General features: G+C 49.2%; 1 protein-coding gene across 1 annotated transcript; it reads left to right on the top strand.

Annotated features, from left to right (window-relative positions):
* The first annotated feature begins 11,048 nt into the window (after positions 1–11,048).
* On the top strand, positions 11,049–15,407 carry LOC131212009 (polycomb protein Scm). Its single transcript, XM_058205722.1, has 4 exons — positions 11,049–11,766; positions 11,899–13,440; positions 13,505–14,091; positions 14,162–15,407. Exons 1-4 carry the CDS (start codon positions 11,049–11,051, stop codon positions 14,300–14,302), a joined length of 2,988 nt encoding a protein of 995 aa, XP_058061705.1. The 3' UTR covers positions 14,303–15,407.
* Positions 15,408–21,339: the final 5,932 nt, after the last annotated feature.

Genomic DNA, 21,339 nt, shown 5'->3' on the forward strand with positions numbered 1-21,339 from the left:
CCTGTAAGTTTGCTTTCCGCCTCAATCGATAAAGTTGTCGCGGTGGTGCGATTCTGTTGACACAAAATTATGCCGCCGTCGACGTACCGTGAGAACCGCTCGATGGGGGGCTATCGATGGAGCAAATCAATTGCAAAATTTCTCCATAATTTCGGTTCGGTTTTCCGGGGAAAAGCCTCATTCTCTGTTGGCGTTTGAAGACTCGGGTTCTTTTTCTTTCCTGTTTTGCGAATTGTTTCACTGTTTGCACCGTTTTTGAAGTGCCAGACCGGCGCTGATAAATGAATCGAACCGAAGGACCTAGTCTAGCCGGCCCCCTGCCTGGCGAAAGTTATTTACTTTTGCCCACTTTTTGGCTGGGGTGGGCTCGGGCAGCTTGTTGACAGTGCTCTCCAAACGGAACTAATCGGTTTTAATCTCTCTTTGATGATGCCGCGCGCGCGGTCAGTCACCGATGGCACCGGTTGGAAAATTGGGTTTTTGAAGTACGGTTTTTGGGTTTTATGATTTGGGTACCGACCGTGCAGCAGATCCATTCACAGAATATGAATGATGCGTACCAGAGATAGGAAAGTGGATTGACCATGAATCGATAATGAATGCGGAAACCTTTCTGAGGATGTTGCCGAGCGGCGTGCATTAGACTCGCAGCACAAAGCGGCTAAACATTAACAGGGAACAGCATAGACGACGGCGTATGGCGAGTATTTATGGAACCGACTTTACGACCTCATACAGACGCACACCGATTTTTGGAACCTTAGCCCCGGGGTTCGCCTAAACCGGAAACACTGGCCAAATATAATCAAAGATAAGCATCGATGCCATCATTACCGGCGGCTTTATGGCTCTATCTCTCCCGGCTGGTCCCTCCCTCGTTATGCGGTTCGCGAAATGGCCGAATTGGAGCGCTAAAGCGGCGCTAGAAATCACGTGACTGTCCTGGCCGCCGGCAATCGGTTCGGTTATCGGCGCAAATTTTATTAATTACGTGATTCCGATCTGTGCGCACTTTCGGGGCGCGAAAAATGAGGCGCGCATAAGGTGTTGGTAGATTGATTTTTTGATAATGCCAAAGCGTGGAAAAGTGCGGTCCCTGGCCCTTATCGGTCATCAGTGTCCACGGCGGAAAGGTCGGTTTCCCGTTTGGGCTGCGCGGTTGGCCCGATCATCGAATTATATTTCGCCCGCGGCTTTTCTTTGGGTGCTAGGAAATCATTGTCCAATTTGCAGTTCAATTTAGGACGTAATGAATAACACAAACGGTGCTGGATGTTCTGGAAGTTATAATAAGAAATTGTGATTACTTGTGCGGTGCATTTGGACACTGATTGACATTCAGCACTAGCAGCTGCACGGTCAACGTGACATTCTGTGGGCTATCATTTCCTTATCTTACGCAAGCACTAACGGATATCCCGTTGGCCAAAGGTGGTTGGGTAACAGCGTAGGGTCTTGATGCTATTCCCAGCCCAGCATATCCGTATCACTTCTCTTTTGGGAGCATATTACAAGCGGACACATCAATTACGACCACCAAAATGGGCGAAAACATTACGTCCAGTGCATCATTGAAGGTGAACATTGTACAAATAAAAGTTTTATCAGCATTGCGATAATTGGCACACCTGGAGTTTCGAAGAACCCACGCAAATCTGGTTGCGAAGTGAAACAGTAAATAGAAAACAAAGTCGTTTTCCAAATTTCGACGGGGATTTTTTTCATTGACGATGAGGATCTGCTAATATTAAAAGCAAACAAAAAACAAGTCAAAGGTATACATCCTATAAGACGATTACGGTGTTCTTTGCGCAATACTTTCAACGTTCCGTTGCCAAACCAGCAAACAAAGTCCTTTTAAATTGTTATCAATTATTCTATTTAATGCCTAGGTTGACGGTTCAATCAATACAATACGAACCTTCAGAATTCAGGTTTGCGCCAGGTCCTATACAAAACGGTCTCATTACGAAAATTGCTCCATCGTTTCGGAAGATGAGCTTCTCTTCGTTCTGTGTGAAAAGATGCTGTTGAGTCCTCCCAACACAATCAAGATAGTTCGCGGCCAGAAATGACAAATAATAGAACCGCGGGCGTAGAAACTCGGTTCTGTGAAGCGCACATTTTCGCAGAAATCATCGCTCTGTAAAACAACATTCATCATTTAAGCCGCTTCCTTCCCCAAACCGATACACAATACCTGGGGCGAACGATCGGACCGAAAGATTGGTCTCTTTTTCGAAACGCCCGTTTCGGTTCTTATCGGAGATCCTCAGCGCCGTCAAGACGGTTGCCGTAAGCAACCACGGAAAGAACGAAGAAAGTCCCGTCGGCAAACGTAACGCCGTGACGCAGCGCACGCAATGAAAGTAGTGCCCGAGTGTTCGAGAACCTCTAAGGGAAGCTCTAATCCTGCCCAGGACGTTCGTTAATAAGTGAGTGTGCCTGTTGCTTGTGAACAGCCCGAAACACACGAAAGGAGGGCAACCGTGTATCGGGCAGCAGCATAGCGGGAGCATAGTATTATCGAGCCGAGCATAATTATCGCTTAATTCCTTCGGGCTCGGCGTTCATATCGCGCCTCGTTCAACTCGTCATCGTCATGCTGGGCCGGCTGACGTATTTGTTTGCCGCCACTGTTTCTACAAAAGTGTGTCACCATTAGCGCCCAGTCAACAACGGGAACTTCCTCGTGTTGCTCTTGGTTCGCTTCCTTGGACACTGAGCTCTTTGCGGGGAGATGAATGCCGACGCGTCTCATAGTTTTCTAATCAGCGGTTCCGGCCCGCACCCCACCGATCTCGATTTCCACTGCCTTCGGAAAGCCAAACAACAACAGATTTGCTCGGAAGTCAGTTGCTGTTTTTACGAGGACGACCCGACGACTACTTTACTGTTTGTTATGTTTTGCCGTATTGTTGCAGGAACCGTAATCGGAGACATTTCACAGAGAAAGTGCCATTAGCACTGTTTGCTCATTAACGTGAGTTGGAGCAGCGAAAAAGTTTACATATTTCCAATGCTCGGCCACTCTTCCGAGATCTGTTAAAGATCTTTGGAAAAGTTCCAACGATTACTCTTTCAATCTGCCATTTTAAAGTTCGCTTGTGATGTGTGTGCTGAGCTCTTAGCCGCAATCATAACCTTCAAGATTGTTGATGCGTGCCCCAGTAGGCGTTGATGGACCAGCCGTGGCCAACGGACCGCGTACATTTACTACTAATTGCTACAGCATAGGTTCATGGTCCCTGGGGCCAAACACTGGCCAGTAGCTTCTCCGGGTGCGTGGGGCGTGTTTTATGCCCGCTGGGGATGGAATTAAATTTAGAGTGATTCTATAAAAGGATTCTGCCCGGTAGATGCGGTGCACTTTGCTAGAAGGTGCTCCGCGTAAGGGTTTCTTAGGAACCTAGAGAAAGCATTCAGAAGATCGCAATAGTTTTCAAATAGCAGCGCCTGGAAGTAGCCAATTTTTATTTTACATATCATCTAATTTATGCAATATCGCCTACAGTTATGCAATCAAAATGACAGGCGTCTTGGTTTTCCTGTGAATTTTTGTATGTTTGTAGTAAAACGAAAACATTGTTCTTTCATGGTCGAAGCAAAAATGTGAAATCCATCCAAACCAAGAAACTCCGGTTTTTCTATCGTTCAAGAATACAATGATTCTCTAGGTGATGACTCAGAACCGGTTCCATCAAATCCGATGTTTTCTATCAATCAGCGTTCGTTATTGAATTTACCGCATCAAACTCAATCATGTGGCAGAAAGTAGCAACATAGCAGTTCGGCATTCGGCATTCGGCAACAACCAGATGGCGGATGAGCAACAACTTTCGTCCAAAACACCGTTCCAACGATCCCTCGAAAATATGTGTGCAGCGCGTTATCGGAAAACGGCTACAGAAAACCCTCGTTCTTCGTGGAACGCTTGAGTCAACAATCCTTTTTGTTGTCTTTGGCGTGGCTTGCAACCGTTGCAAAGTGAGAGAAAATTGTTATATAGATGAACTAGAAGTGTCCGAAGCGTCGGGTGCATCGTGTGAGGAGCGAGAAACGAGATTATTGAAGCTGCAGGCCATCAGCGTGCAACAGTTGGCCATTACGAAGCGTACGGGTATAGTACGTGGATACGGCCCTCAAATCATATCCTTCCTGTCTCGAAGACGCTTGGCTTCGACTTCCAAGCCAAGATTTCACGCTCTCCAGTGTGTTGGAGAGGGATGCGATTTTAAAATACACCCGGCCACTCGGTGAAGGTTAAACTAACACTCTGTGTACACTTGACCGAACGAGATTTGCTCGCACTCGACACTCGGCGGGGCAGAAAGGATACCTTTTCCAGCCGGAAACGAACCGTCATCCGCCGACGTGGAGGACTTCCGCTCCGCGTGTGCTGAAGTGTGATGGAAGTTTATCGCCTTGTCCACGGAACCGTCGACAGGGCCAGGCAACGTTAACTTACAAGGCGAATGTCTAGCTCAGCGCAGCACCGGAGATGGATAATAATAAAAGCTTCATCTGACCACACTCCAGGCGCTGAGAAGGCTCCGTGAAGGTAAAGGCAGCACCAAAGGTGATGCCACCTGATGACGGTTGGCAGGGCAAATGTGATTAATTCTCTTTCTCCTCTAAAAGATGCCCGAAAACGTCTTCGGGCGGCCAACGGTCGTCGGTCAAGTGTGAGTAAGTTTTGTTTGAATATTTACGCCTAACTACGCTATGAAAGTTGTGTGGCTACAAACTTGGAGCATACAGGGGTTTGGCAATGAATTTTAATCGAATCGAAAATTCAAGCCATCCATTTACATACACGTTGCGAGTCCAGAGGCCGATAAAAGCAAGCTGAGAGAGAGACAGAGAGGCACAGATGGAGAGAAGATGATTCAATTACACCGTCCCAACGACATCAACAACCACAAACCATCTTCAGAGGCTTTTTGTGGTCAGTCTCGTGCGGTTTCTGCAAGGAGCGGTCTACTAGAAGAAGCCAGCCGGAGCCAGGAAGCAAATTGAAGTGGACAATCGAGAACTTGATCTACTTTTGTGATTATCTCGTCCCCACAACTACCTGTAGTGGCCAAGGCGACCGATGTTCGAAGCATAACGGCGGCCGATGTAAAACCGAAATGCTTTCTCTACGTTTGCAGTTGACAACGGTTCGTATCAGATGATTATTTAAATTGGCTATGAAACTCTAGAGCCCGACGACAACTCTCGACAACCCGACGTGCTTTTTGAGGTAAACCACGTAAAAGCGGTTCAGTCGCGTGTTTGTTGATGATCATTTTAAGATAATAATCGGAAGAATGCCTTACAATATTCAATAAACAGCAGCCATTTCCAGAACCGTCATGGTCATTAGCAAAGGTCTGGTTCGTTCTCATGCCAGCAGAAAAAAGGGCGTGCGCCACCAGGCGTCTCCACCCGGTGCAAGTTCCGACCGCAAAACAATCTGCTGACGGGCACCATCAACCAGGTGGTCGATTGATTAACTCCGACTCGCACGGGGCGGGCTTCGATTCGGCACCACCATTGATCGAAACCGGTGCGAACGGAGGCTAACGAAATGAGGCACCATTTTTTATCGAAAACACTTTTCGGAATTATCACACCTTTTTTGCGGGCAAACCCACGCGCACCCGAGCGGACCGAGCAGATGATGTTCGCTCCGTTTTGGAAATGAAAAATCATTTGCTAAAAGTTGCTCTGCGAGTTTCGAGTCCCGCGGGGCGCTATCCGTTTGCATTGGGCTTCATTAGAATTTCTTTCCGCAAATGTTTTACGATTATTGCTGCTTCGAGTGGGTGCCAGTTGGTGGAAAGAACGCGGTGAAAACGGACCATAAAATACTCGAAATACGTCATGGCACAGCATTATGAGTTTAACCAGCTTTGGGGGCTAGGATTTCTATTTTATGTCTCCTCGCGGGCGACCCGTCGGCCGATCTGCTTAGCAGGTGGCCGTTTTGTTTGCTTTCCATCGTGGCCAAGATGATGGCTTCAGGTGGGATTTTTCTCGAGCCCCCACTTTACGCCGAAACCACATGAAGCGGACGGTGACGATGGCCGATGGAACGCGGCGATGTGATTCTTTTCCCGGACCCCGGGGTTTTCAGCGGGTCTTAAGATGGCAGCTCGCTCGCCATCAGGATCCTATCCGCTCTAATCCTTTAATGCGACACCTAAGGAATTACCTGTTGCCAAATGTCATTCTCTTCACGGTGGACTGTGACGGCCATTTTTCGGGGTCACCATTTTTAGCCCCGGGCTCAACAAATTGCTAAATTTAATTCATCCCATCAACAAACTGGAGACAAAACGGCCGAAAGGTTAATCGGTGTCGATGGAGTGCATATTTTGTTTTAAAAATATCCAGTTCGAAAAAGAAATAAACCCGGAACGGACGCAAGAAAGCGTAATCTGTTTGCGTTTCGCTCAACTCATCGAGCGATTAGACGGATTTCTTGAAGAAAATACTGTTCACCTCATCGGCCACTCGGATAGCGATCCTTTCGAGCAGGGCTACGGACGGATTCGACGGTCGACGATGCATAATTTAACCCGTTTCATCCTAAACATCGGGTGGCAGCATCGTTAACGAACCATTTAGCGTAAAAGCGACAGCCTTTTAGGCGGACGGGAAATTAGACGGAGCCGAATTTCGACAGCAAATTGTTTACACCGTTTGGCCACCGATACTTAAACAGCGGATATTGGGAACGGAACCCCTTTTCCGGAGCACGTGCCATTCGCAGGATTTGAGTTTTCACCAACCGAGGCGCGCATTAGTTCCGTGAAGACGATTTCGTAGAGCCCCTGGGGGTGGAATATTAATAAAACTTAATTATTGTCAGTTCCCCGTACTCGTAGATCGGTCTCGGTCGGTGTCACTATTTAAGTTACGCCACATTGGCGCTTCCGGCGATCCGAACAACGGGCAAATCGAACGTTTCGGAACTTAAACTATCGCTTTCGTTTGTAAACAAGAACAACCGACGTGGGTCGACGGCGGCAATATGGCGGGACGGAGACGGAGCTCCAGTGAACCTCAAAGGCTCAAGAAGCTCTAAAACATTCACCTAATTATCCCGCGCGCTGGAACCGCCGGTGGTTTGCGTGCGTCAGTGAGTCTGGTCGGTCCGGTCCGGCAGGGAAAGCTCACGAACCGGGATGGGATAAAACTCGCCCATGCCCCGTACCATAATCCTTGGGCTGGTGGGGAGTTTATAAATAAATCTTTATCAAATCGATATGCAAGATGTGTGCTGGACACGGACGTCCGGCAATGTTTTGTTACACGTTTTCTTCGATGTTTTACAAGGCCGGTGCTTTGGAGCTCTTTGAAATGGTGGCATTCTACCCAATGCAAAATTAGAAGGTCCGAGAAGGTTACACGTAAGTTGTTTAGTCGCAATCTTCGAATTCGTCGCAAAAGTTAGAACATTTGAATGATTGGAAATTTTTTTATCTAACTTTGAAACTGAATATTTTAACTTGAATTCATTTTTATTCGGTGAGCATAAATGTTTGGCCATAACGTAGGACTGTTCTTGGTGGTCTTCTAGAACGATCTACGGTGTTAAAGTTCACCAAGCAAAGGCCAAAGTTCGGATGGTTTTATCGCAACAATTTCACCGGCAGCCTTTAAGCACTCGATTTAGCGGTCCGATTGCGCCCAATCTCCAGTTACCAGACACGTGGCAATGAACTTGTATTCGAGGCTATGCTTAGATTCCACAGGAAACGGTAATACACCCATTGCCGTTCCAGTAGTAAGTTCATACTGAATCAACACCACGCTCTGGATTAGGACATTAGGAATTTTATGCTCTTTTTTTCTACCCAACGAAAACCACACGAGAAGCAAAACCTTCACAAACGCCCTTGGAGTCATCATGGACATTGATAGCTCTTGCCGAAAGGAAGTTCTTTCGCTTTACGTTAAATTGATACTTTGCGTCGTGCGAACAGAGTTCGTGCTTCTCGGTGCTACATCTTGACCTTAACCGGGTGGGTCTGAGACCAGGAATCCCGTACCCAAAGTGCGGGCCGAAGTGACCGCCGAAATCACATTCCAAACCTCTTGCCTGTCGCGGCACGACCCACAGGCATCCCACAGGAGGGTCCTCTTCGGGTTCGAGGTTCGGCCGAAATATTTTCACGACAAACTTACTGGCCTGCCGCTTTGCGGTGGAAGCTATTTCATACCATTCCCGCCGAGCGATGCCACGGCCTCTGGATACCGGCGTGAGCGTAAATCTTTCGCTGGGCCCCGGCCTGGTGTTACTAACAAGAAGTTACGAAGAAAGTCCCCAGAACGGTCGGTTTGTGGGCATTCTTGATGGAAATTTAATGCACACACCAACCGATCCACCGAACATCGTTTCCCCGACGAGGACCCACCGCCAACCTTGGTCCAGTGCCTTGGGCCCCTAAACCGGATGTTAAAAATAACAAATCCTGCATCCTGGCGGTCATTTCTGAGGGCGTGAAAAAGCTTCCCCAGTCAGTGTTTTAGGCGTGGGAAAATGACCAAAACACCGCGGTTCGCGTGTGGTTTGTAATTTGATTGGAGATTGAATGAAATCAATCTGCGTGCGCGTGGCGGAATTTTTTTACGGTACGGCAGATATTTTCTGGATGAAAGACGAAAGACCGAAATTGCCGCCGTCGTAAACCAACCAAAGAGGCATTTATTCTAATTCTTCTACTAATTTCCAGGCCCCGCGAACAAGAATGCCTCAGATCGCTCTTTCGTTGCGTGTTTGCCAAGAAACCAATCGAGGAGGAATGTAATGAATCCAGACAAAGACTATTTCGTTTGAAAGAATGCAAAGAAGCCGAATTGTTGATTTCGGTTCGAAACGCACGGAGCAGAAACCCCAAACGCCCAATAGTTGGCGATTGTTTGCATTAAGTGGAACAATTGATTCTGGTTCTGAAATACCGTTGAGTTCTCTGAATACCGAAATAACATTTCAACTATTCGCCTCCCAATGCTAGGCCAGAAAAATAAAAACGAAACCGTATCCGTGCACATCCATTTTCCTGTTGCTCTGAAACTTTCTAAGGAAAACGTGGAATAATTTCTCTCCGTCAATTGTTTCGCTTTTTTCATAAAGTGGTAAGTTTGGTGCTTTACGATCTTCAAAGTAAAAATTCGTTTCCACCCGATATTGAAATACTTACCGTTGTTGTTTTGCTGGCTGTGCGCAGGTGAAAATGTTTGTGAAATTCTTGCCGCGTTTCAGGGAACAGGTTTACGTGCTTTCAAATTTTCGGTTAAGGTTTCACTTCTGCTTTCTAACGTCGACGAAACACAACACTGCTGGCGTTCCGCAACGACCAGGGAGAGAAATGTATTTCTTCCTAGAAACCGATCGTTCTGTTATGTTTAACACGTTTGCATCAATCACGGCATCAAAAGTATGTAATTGCAACACGTGCACTTGTGTTTTGTCGTTTTAAACCTCTGCGCACCTTCTAGCATCCGAAACGATCGCACATTCGATCCGATCCTCCTTTGTTGAACCACTGGATCAACCGAAAATCCGTTAGCAACAGCGGCCCACGAACGACTAATCACTTCCGGGGTTTTGGGTCGATGCTCACATGGCGTGGCTGTGGTGTGGCACTGTCCGTCCGTGGCGTGGGCGCTGAATTTTTTGAAACTTGCGCCTACCAACTTTCTTCTGGTCGGGAAAACACCGAAGCCCAACGGCCGACGGGCTCGCACACAGAAGGTTCAACAAGTGTTATTTCCACGACGTCCTTCCAGCAAATCGTGGACTCCGACTCCATGAATACCCTTTTTATAAACGTTTGGCCGCTGGCGGCGACCTGTTCGGGCCGACAGCGAAAACGACGACGACAGTCGGATCGAGGGTCAGTAGGAAGCTTTTCGAGCAGCACCTACACTAGCTTTTCGTGTTCAATCGAAAAACCATTTCCTCCCTTTTCTTCATCGTTACGTTACGAAAGGAAACTTTATGAAATGCAGTATGAAAGCTCGGTTAACAGCAATAAATGTTGTACTAAAACAGGATGCTATGCTGTACATGTACCTTCGTTACGCACATTAACACAATGAATCTTTTTAATGCAGGTGTTCTATTTTAATTAATTAGAAAAAAAATTCTACCTTCTGAATAGTCCTTTCGCAATAGAATGATACACCAAATATATCGAAAAGGCCTTTTCCATAACGCGAAACGCTTCAGTGTAAGCACAGACATACGTTTTGCTAACACCAAGCCCATTTCCAGGTCCGTATGCCCTGGCTGAGTGGTTTGGGGTTGCGTTATGTTTTGCGCTCTCTTTCCTTCTCTCTTGCTCCCTTTGTGCGAGCTATCGCCGTTGCCACTCGCTAACGTTTGCAACGGAAACGCTTCCCCTTTTGACAGCGTCTGTTTTCTATCTCATCAAAGGTAGGAGCGAAAATTCGTCACCCCTAACGTTCCGCAAACACAGTGCAAAATAGTGCAAATAAATTGGTCAAAACCTCCGAAACGGTAACGCGAACAGCACAAGGCCCTTGCGCGGTTGCACCAGCAAATAAAGTGCAGTGTAGTGCACCGGAAAGTGCATCGGTTTGTGTGCTTTGCAAGCGTTCAACTCATCCAACATCGGTCGGTCCGTGGCTGCATAGTGGCGGGAGCGCGTCACTTGCATTTCTACACTTCAGTGTGTGTTGGTGTTACCCCCGGACCCCCGTTACCGCGGACCGTCCGTAGGCGCTCCAGTCACGGTTCCCTTGGCGAATTGGAAAATTTATCGCATTTTCATCGTTTTAGGTCAGTCACTCTTTCGGGCCCGGTGCCAATAATGGTTACGAAAATTGGCCGTCAAATGCGATGGTTGGCCGTGATGAGCGAGCGTCGCTGGTTCTGTGCGTTGATGTGAACCGACTGATTGTTTACATCGCAGCAAGCTGATTTCCGATTGCTCGCAGTGCAGTGCGTAAAGAACGTTTCGTGATTGGTGAAGAGTAGAGCTCCCATCATCGTAGTAGCCTTTGTTAGCTTAGCAAGATTTGGCAGTGCCATGTCAGATGCTGTTGAGCAGGGCGAAAATCCCTCTGCGGAACAGAAAAGCGAAGCGGGTGAAGAAGCATCAACGTCCATTGCTGCTCCAGCGACCAGCACCACCAGCGGCAACGGTGATACCACCCTAGGCCCCGCGGTGGGTTCTAGTACGATCGATTGCGCCGAGCCGAGCGACAGTGCTAGTAGCAAAGTAAACATTCCGACTACGACGGCTGCTGGCAGCAGCTCTACCAGCACCTCGGGAACCTTTACTCGGCCGTTGAAGCGTCTTTCAGGCGGGACGCCTGCGTCCGCGGTCTCCAGCAGCACCGATATCGCAAATTTTAACCTTCTTCCTGTTGACAGTTGCATCACCACCAGTAACTGCATCGTGCACAAGAAGAGCAACGGTGTGGTAGCGACCGCTTGTGCCCTGTGCCTGGAAACGAAGAACCCGCTCAAGTACGTGCTGCCGACACAGAGCGGTAATAAGGAATTTTGCTCCGAGGCGTGCATCGCCGACTACCGGAAGGCGTGCGGCAAGGGCACCTGCCTCCAGTGCGATAACGTGGTACGGGCGAACGCTCCAAACTCGTTCTTCTGCTCTACATTTTGTATGAAAAAGGAAATGAAAAAAGGTACGGCCGGGTTGGTGCCACCGCTGGACGTACTGAAAACGACAACCAACAATAACAACAGCACCAACCACAACAACAATAACAATAACATCGGCAACAGTAACGGAAGTTCGAATGGCCGCAAAAGCAATGGAGGAAGTTCGCCGGCCGGGACACCCGGCGATGGGACTGCTGGTGGTAATGGCAGCGGCGGGTCGGGGGCTCGAGTTAGCCCCGTGACCACGACACAAGCCGGAGCGTTCCAGTACGAGAGCTTCCACGTGTTCGATTGGACGGAGTACCTGCGCGAGTCGGGCAGTGTGCCGGCTCCGGCCGAGTGTTTCAAGCAGGCGGTGGTGCCACCAAAGAATGAGTTTAAGATCGGCATGAAACTGGAGGCTCTCGATCCGCGCAATGTCACCGCTACGTGCATTGCGACCGTCGTTGGTGTGCTGGGTTCACGGCTCCGGTTGCGCCTCGATGGTGGGGACAACAAGAACGACTTCTGGCGGCTGGTGGATTCGAACGAAATCCATACGATCGGCCACTGCGAGGAATCGGGTGAGATGCTTAAGCCTCCGCTCGGCTTTAGGCTGAACGCGAGCAGCTGGCCAACGTTTCTGTCGAAAACGCTCAACGGTGCGGTGATGGCACCGAGCTACATCTTTGTGCAGGAACCACCCACCCCGAAGTGCAATCTGTTCCAGGTCGGTCAAAAGCTGGAGGCTGTGGACAAGAAGAATCCGCAGCTGATTTGCTGCGCGACGGTGAACGAGGTTCGCGACGATCAGATCCACGTCACGTTCGACGGGTGGCGCGGAGCGTTCGATTACTGGTGCCGTTACGATTCGCGCGACATCTTCCCGGTGGGGTGGTGCGCCCAAAGCTGTCACCCGATGCAACCGCCAGGGCAGAAGAACAAGCTCGACGGCAGCGGCCATCGATCGAAGCAGAGCCGGAACTCGTTCGCGATGGTCACCGAGCCGGACACGATGCAACCGGCGGTTCTCGTGACGGCCCACTTTCACAGCCGTTGTCGCGGCGGTCCGTATGTCAACAGCTCGAAGCTCCCGTCGATGGTGACGGCTCCGAACCACCAGACGCTGGCCAAGCTGTGCCTGCAGGAGGTTTTGGCCGCTTCGCGTGACCACTCGCAACTGTCGCCCCTGCTGTTTGGCCTCGACGGCGAAGTGCATATCGTCACCGCGGCGGGAAAGAATTTTACCGTCAAAATACCAACCTACATCAAGCAGAAGGGCAACGCGGGTGTGTCGGAGTTTCTGGAAGTGCTGTGCACCGCGTGCCAAGCTTGCCCACGTCTGATCACACTCGAACCGGGGGCGGAACAGTGCGAAGAGTGTATGATTGTTTCACCGCCCCTGAAACGCTCGATTAAGACGGAACCGCGAGCAACAGCGGCGTCCAGCCCACCGCCGAATCTTGCCGCCTCTTCACCGAAAGCATCCGCTACTGGGCGCAGTGTCACCGGTGGAGACGAAAAGGAGCCGGCGTTACCGGCGTCCAAAGAAAGCACAAGCAAGGTCGAACGACCACCATCGCCGAAGCGCAGGGCCAAGTCGGCCACCGTGAACGAACCACCGAAGAAGGAGAGTGGCCACAGCACCGCTGCGGCTTCTGCGACAGCAACATCGTCACAGCCGAACAAATCCAGTTCCACGGTCACAACGACAACGGCAACGAGCGCGAAGACGACGACAACGACGGTGGCGACGACGGCACCAAATGTCACCAAATCGTCCTCCAAACCTGCGAAGAGCAAAACTGACCCGAGTGGTATGTCCCATTGTGTTCTTTCGGTTTCGAATTCTTCTAAAATATGTTTCCTCCACGCACACAGTTACGTCAACGTCCAGCAGTAAGCCGGCGGTGAACAGTGGGCCAAACAAAGCGACATCACAACCCGCCAACGCTACGGACAGTATCGTGAAGATGGAAGTTCAAAGTGCAAGTGTGGCCGAAGCAACAATGGCAGCCGTTGCCGTGCCATCGTTGATGCCGGTACCGGCGGCGGCAGCCACAGCAGCAGTAGCAACAGCAGCTGCCGCTGCCATTCCCTATCACCATCAACCGCCGGTGGCTTCGTTGATGACCACACCCGCTGCGACGCCGGGTTTACTTCCGGCACCCGCTTGCACGCTCGGTCCAGCCGTCGCTTTAATCCCTATGGTAGCCTCCACTTCGGCACCGTATCCCGTGGCAGCTACCGCCACCGCACCATCAGCTGCCTATGCGGGCACCGGTGCCGCTCAGTACCTTGGCGGAGCGGGCATTCCGCCGCCGGTTGCCTTCGTCCCACAGACCACCACACCGCAGGCGGCGATGCCCCGGGGACAGACGAGCGACTGGACGATCGAGGACGTGATACAGTTCATCGCCGTACAGGACCCTGCCCTGGCCGTTCATGCCGATCTGTTCCGGAAGCACGTAAGCATCGGGCGGCCGTCGAGTGCGCATCGACCATTTGTTCACGGAAATATCTTCGCATCTTTCGCAGGAAATCGACGGCAAGGCGCTATTGCTGTTGAACAGCGACATGATGATGAAGTACATGGGCCTCAAGCTGGGCCCGGCGCTCAAGATCTGCAATCTCGTAAGCCGAGTAAAGGGACGACGGCACAACATGTCGTCACTGTAAGATTTGCTGTAGTTTGTTATAACATGTGTGCCCGAGTTGCCCATGGAATGGTGGCAGTTCGTGCATGTGATTCGTCGTTCCCTTGCTTCAGCACCCCGTACGGGCCATGTGCGGCGTAAGGAGATCTCGAAGTGCGATATGTGTATAAATTAAGGTACAGGTTTACGGCGAAGCAGTAGAAGACCCAGATAGCGGTCATGTGAAATGGAAACGAAATTCCTTTTAGGTACGCCCAGGTATCTAGCGCGTACATCTTTTGTTTTCGTCGGAAAATACTGCCGACGGAGGTATTTTCATGTTTATTAACTTAAGCTTTCACACTGTTTGTCCCCTGAATACATCTAAAGATCCATCTTTGGCGATCGATTGAATTATTTTCGAAAACAAAATAAACCGCTTGAAGAGGTAACCGGCAGCGCAGTGGCGGATATCCGTTTTCGTATGATCGTGTGTGTGGTTGAGCTTTGCTGAGGTTAATCATTAAGATCTCGGAGTGTGTTGTTTTGCGAGTGTGTGTGGGTGTGTGTGAGCCTGTGACAAAAGAACGGTAGTTTTCTCTTCGAACGTTGTTACTTTAGGTGTCTAAGATCAGTTGCAATAATCTACTTCCCCATGACCGGTTCCCAGTTTTTGTTTCTGTCCCGAAGAAGGAAGAGATGGAACGGAGTGAGCCCAGCGTTGTATCATCGGCTCCCCGCGAGGCAGAAGCGGAACCGGTGACACTAACCCACGTAACAGGTCACAACAAGTTAATACAATAAAACCACATCAAAAGCCATATATCGATACATTTGAAAAATCTCTTGCATCGCTTAGCTGCAAACAACAGTTATTACTATCATAAATATCAAAATAGTCTTAAAGGAACAAAACAGGATATCGATGCGCCATCACAGAAAGTACGCTAAACATCAACCGCCATACAGCACATTTGAAGTAAGTCTTTAATAGTTTGCACAACTGGGTTCTGTTTGGTCGTTATGCTACTTTTGGCTAGCTGTAAATTGTAGAACAAAGAAATTCTTGAATAAATTCGCACGATCGGAAAGTCACGAATATCAAGCGTAGCCTAGCGAGTGAGAAGAAACAAAGAAAGGATTAGCGGAATCAATAACATCGAGCGGAAGTAAAACATCGACGCATCAGTGAGAATCTTTCCAGGATTGTACCTTAGTACCATTACTACCCACACTTATCAACACGTGCACCATCTCCGTTACTATGGAGCTGGTGCAAACAGATGTACAGTACGAACGGAGGACGTTCGAGATGGGAGAAACAATAAGAAACTCTACACTAAACAAGTAAAGGCGTAAAACAGACACAGTAAAAGCGTGAGGCTTATATATCATATATACGAGGAGGGTAATGAAAAAGGACTAAATGATGTGTCTAGGAAAAGCCTTTCGCCTTCCGCTTTCGTCCATCACACATCATTGTTGAGACGAAGTGAACCTTTCATTCATCTGTTCGTAACGCTGGTGTCATGTGTGATAGAGTGTTGTAGACTAGACAAAAGGAAACGTATATTACGACAGTAGCATCCTAGTAGGCGCTCGCTATATGAAGGAAGGAGGTTACAAGCAAAAAGTACAACCCTTTACATCGCGCCACCACGCTCGTCGCCAAGAGATTTTTGTGGCCGTTCGGATTTATGATTTCGTCAAAAAACCGCGCCTCGTTTGTCGTTTCTTTTCAAATGTGGTCCGTTGAGACGTATGAATTTATCGCACCGCTACCAGAGAGGAGAGAGAGGTCACCGATAAACGCGCGATAAAGATCAACTACCTTCGTAAGAACACACTTTATACTTTGTGATAACTGTTCACCAATAAAGCAACGTATAAATCGGGCATCTGTTTTGCTTTTCCCTTCTATTTTTCCGCCGAAAGATTGCGCACCACGAATCGATGTGGGCGTTTCGTGTTCCGTTCGTGTTTCCGAAGGATACGACGCGTGAGCGAGATGACGCCCGCATCGCAGCATCATCTCTCGAAATCTCGCACACCGAGAACGCGTTTTCAGTACGGAATCGGTTGCTGCTTTGGTCAGTTCGGGTGTCGGATTTTTGGTGTGTGCCACACCTGGAGTGTGTGCTGCGTCTGGGAACCTCACCCACACAGTCGAAGCGCGGAAACCACGCACTTGAAAGCGCGAACCCGCGAGTGCGTAAACGGTCAGTTTCGGACGGGTGTTTGTGTGCGTGTTTCATTCGAAAGTCGGCAGCGCAACGCAAAGCTCGCGGTTAGAAACCTGAATTCGCTCTTGGGCAGTGGACGGAAATAAGCTTAGTGTGCGTCATTCTCGCTCCGAAAGTGCATTAATGTGGACTTGCAAAACGTGTGTGCAAGGTGTGCAGATTCCCGTGCTGGCAACGCGCAGCATAACCGTGGACCGGAGACCCCAATCTAAGCGTCCCGTATCACTTGTCGTGTAAAATTGAAGCATAGAATGTGAATGAATTGAGTGCAACGAAAACGATTTATGTTTGCGCCGCTGTGAGCTTAAATAAATAGTGCCACGGCCGTGTGCGGGGAAGATAATTTCATTCTCGTCACCGCAGTGAAAGCTATTTCTGGCTCGCTAGCAGCACCCCGGGCAATCGTGCTGGTGGGTTTTTCGTAGGAACGCAAGCAATTGGGTGGCTCACCGAAAAAAAGCAAACAAACACGGTTCCGTGACGTTCGGCCCCTGCGGGGCGCGCCGCATGTCCCGCCGTGCCTGTTGAATTCGTGAGATCGAAGTCACCATCGTCGAAAGGAAACCGTACCCCGTTCTGTGTGGAGCCTGCTTGGATTAAACAGAAACCCCCGAACGAAAGATCGCACCGGTCGAGCAAGTGGTCGAGCAAGAAAGAAACCCTTCTGCAGAGGCGTTCCTGAAAAACGGTAAGTCTATTCGCGAGGTTGCCGCAAATTGGCGTTGTCGCCTTCGTACAGTATGTTGTGGGCTTCATATGCAAGCATAAGCTGCTCCACGGCGAACCACATTTTCAGCGGTTTGTGCGGTGCCATCTCGTATTACCGGTGTGTGCAGTGGAGGCCCCGTTTTTCTATTTCATCTTCATCTCCTTTTTTCTGTTACCTCTCCGCCTGCCAGAGCCACAGCGCGCGGTGTGGCCCCGTGGGCGAGCCGGTTGGCGCAAGGGGAAACCAAACGCACACCGGCGCACCGTTGTCCACCATTACCACGAAAACCACTTCCAAGCGCGCGGTGGCTGCTTCGGAGGCGAGAAATGGTCAAAACGGCATCAACATGCATGTTTGCGATCAACCCACAACCCATCTACGGGCATGACTGTGGTTGGCGGTCTACGGAACGAGCATTTTATTTGTCGAGCCTTCGTCACCGTCGGATTTGCTTGAATGGAAATTAGCGTAGCTCCATTAGCGGCCGACCTTTTTTCTATGCTGAGGATCGTACGAAAAACTGTTGACGATTGGTCATTATTTTGCAGCAAAAGAGTCGGTCGACCATTCGCAGCGTAGCCCTAGTGACTCAATCTCAGCGCTCGCTATGCTCACTATGATCGGAACGTGCCTCAGAGTCGTCTTGGGCGCTGGGCAAAAAAGACCCAAGTTGGCAGGCGAAGATAAACGTGCACATCAACAGCTGCCGTCGAGAAAGACGGACACATATTATGCACTTTGCGGTTTTGAATTTTGGACACATGTGGTACACGGCTGCTTCCAATTTGGGGAGTCCGTGGAGATGCAGAAACTGCAAACAGGCCCTTGTTGCATCTTGACCATATTCCACTTTCGTACCCCATCCTTCGCCCACTTTGAACCATTTCAATGTGTCCTATCCGTGCACGGTCTCTTCGGTCTCACTCGGGGGCAAACGAAGAAAACCGTGAATGTAATTGCGTACAGCTTTATCTTCACCGCTTGCTACACACCGAATGGAATGTAGTTAGTGCTTTGGTGTCTCTTGGCATTTTGAAAATTCGCTTCGTATAGAAACCGGCGAGTCAAAAGAGATTTCCGCGAAAACAGACGATATCAGATGAACTTCTGTTGGGCGTGGAACCTTCTACCGGTGTCAGTGGTTACGCTGATAAGAGGTATCGTGGGTCACGTCATTTGATGCCCAAAGATGTGGTTCCGACGATCTAGTCACACATCGTACTCTATCGATTGAAGGAGGCGTTGTGCCGAACTCTGCACGAAAAACGCGGGTCTAGCTTTAAAGTGCTGCAAAAATTAATTGACAGCCTTAAAAATGGCCTCACTCAGCATTGCATTGTTTAATTTGGTTTGAAAATGGTACATTTATTTTCGTACCCCGTTTCTGTGTGTTCACAATCGCCATCAATCATTAACGGGTGTCCCCATTTTATGCACATAAACTCTAATGGTAAACTTTTTTCCAGACTGATTGATTCAATTATTTCCAGCAGCACAAAATGCAAATAAAGGCGGCACGGCACTAATCCCTGTATCGGAACGGATCTACTGCAAATCTATTAACATTTGGTCGCCCGACGTGCACTATTTGGTATTCGAAAAAAAAAACGCTGCGAATGAAATCGAAAACATTATCCGGAATGCAATTGCCATTCGAATTGGCGCATTATTTTTGTGTGTGTTTTTTGCTTGTTGTAGAAGAAATTACCTTCACAAACGACTATCCCTTGGCCGGAATGGACCACCAAAAGTAGTTACCGAACGCGATGCAGTGGTTACGCTTGCCATTTGCAATGATCACCCAATGATAGTGGGACAGGCTGATGGGTGCTCCTCTTCGCACTCGTCCGGTCGCCGCAGGGCCACTTTCACGCACCCTGGGTCTCCGATTGTGGCTCTCTGAGGTGACACATCTGTCCAATTAGTGTGTCGCGGGTGACCAGCAATGCACTAGCAGTCTGCTGTTAACAGTGTCCGTGGTTCGTTCGTCGTCTCTGTGCACGGCCCGGCTCCAACGAACCCGGTGGCTTATGCTTCACCCGTCCCGATTGGACCCGAAAACTTTGCCCAAAAACCCTCGACGGCGAGAGCGCTCGATGCACCCGAAAGCTGTTTGCTTTCGCCCTGGGACTCGGTCCGAGCGTTTAACGTGCGGTCCTCAGGTGTGTCGCCTCTGGGAGGTTTATTTCGATTTTCCTCCGGCGCCGTGTTCCGGTCGTCGTCCTTTATCTCATGCAAATGCATACACCACCCGGGGTGGGTTGCAATCAAAGAACCATTTTTATGGTTCGTTTCGAATTTTCGTTCGCATTTTTTTCTATTTGCGTTGCATGGCGAATGATCATATGGTATGAAATCCGATTCCGAGATGGCAGCATAATGGGAAGGAGACCCATCAATTACGGGTACGGTTGAATGGTTGGCATGCCAAACGATTGTGTTTTGTCTTCAGCATTCATATTGATGATATGGAACGGTGGACAGGAATTGATTGTTGTGATACGAGGTCTTGTTGTGATTGTCGCTCAAAGTTCTCGTTTTCCGGCGGTTTCCAAGAGCGAAAAGTCAGTCAATTTTCCGAAGAAAATCCGATGTCATGAAATGCTTTTGATCCGTTTTTGTGGTGCTTTTAACAATGGCATTATCAAGAACAACCAATTGAATGTCAAAAGGCTCAAGGAGTACATCAATTGCAGATTGAAGCGCCCTTTTTGGGGAAGTGGAATTTCGACCACAGACTAATCGCAGTTGCCCTTCACCGTTCAATGGTGTACGGTTAAAATAATCTAAGGACATTAAGACCCTAGTGCTTTGCGGTACTGACCGGTAAAAATTGAATTTATTATCTTTTGAATAACTCGCAAGTCGCTACAGCAGCAGCACCGGGGAGAAAGGATTCACCCAACACAAACTTCCGGCTCGGGTTGAGAGGATGTGGCCATCAAAATTGCGGAAAAGCATCCGAAGAGATAATCCAAACTAGCGCTGGAAATGGGGCGCCCGTACGAGGACGACGATGAAGGGGCGGGAAAGTGCAATGAAAACATAATCTTTGTGTCCGGTCCGTGGCAACACGGGACGGGCAATGAATAAATCACTTAAATCGCAACACATTCGAGAGTGGCCGACGCGCAGGACACAGAACGTCGCCCGCCACACGTTCCCTCCGAATGCTGCTGCTCCGGAACATTTGTTAATTCGTTTCCATTTTCCCACCGCAACAACACGGTACCCGCGCGTGTGTAGCTATTTGCCATTCCCAATGTTGCTGCTCCTGCTGGTCGGTAAATTGCCGGTCCGTTCCTAAGAACAAGTCTGGAAATTAATTTGGCCCTACAAAATTCAATTATAATCCCAACCGGCTCGGGCCTGGGTGCGGGTGGCAGACCGGAAACTTGAAAGGGCCACGGTCTCTGAGGGTGTGCACCATTCATGTTTAGATTTACTTCCGGATTTGCTGCGCACACGCGAACCATTGTGTGTGCCGTGATTGCCACGCTCTGGGTCCTGGTGCGACCGTGTAGAGCCACTCATTTGACTCCTTCCGAAGCACTTTTCCGCCAGGTCATCAGGGCGCGCGGTCTTGATGGTGGTTAAGTGCTGGTTGCACTTGCAGCCCTCAAATGGTGCCAGTTTAGTTCGTCATTTGCAATGGCGCCCTCCAGGAGCGCAAGGAGCCTTCTAGAAATGAGGCTTAACTGGTGAAGGTCCTTGAGTGAGACCTCAGTGAGCACCGGAATCGCTTTCATGTTGTCCAGTGCTCTCCAGCTCTTTCAGCGCGCTTTTCTTGCCCCATTCCAGATAGTGCAGGAATCGGAAGACATTCACTGCAAATTAAAACAAAGTAAGACGAAAAATGTACAAGACTAGCTTAACATTTTAGACGGATTAATGGGTTTACTTCATTAACGGATATTGCGTTGGGTCGTGTGCCATTTAATTAACCCTTAGTTCATTTAAGTATTGCAAGTTTTTCTCTGAGGTTTAATAGCTTCTCCATCAGCAGCCGTTTATCTTCTTAAAGTGATTAGGGTCCCCGATTGAATCAAACGACAGAACCCTAACGTCGTTTTAAACTGTGCCGTTGTGATCCTTTTGCTGGTGGCCATCCCACGAAAACCTTTTTTT

Source organism: Anopheles bellator, chromosome 2 (genome assembly GCF_943735745.2).
Source record: "Anopheles bellator chromosome 2, idAnoBellAS_SP24_06.2, whole genome shotgun sequence".
Classification (NCBI taxonomy): Eukaryota; Metazoa; Arthropoda; class Insecta; order Diptera; family Culicidae; genus Anopheles; species Anopheles bellator.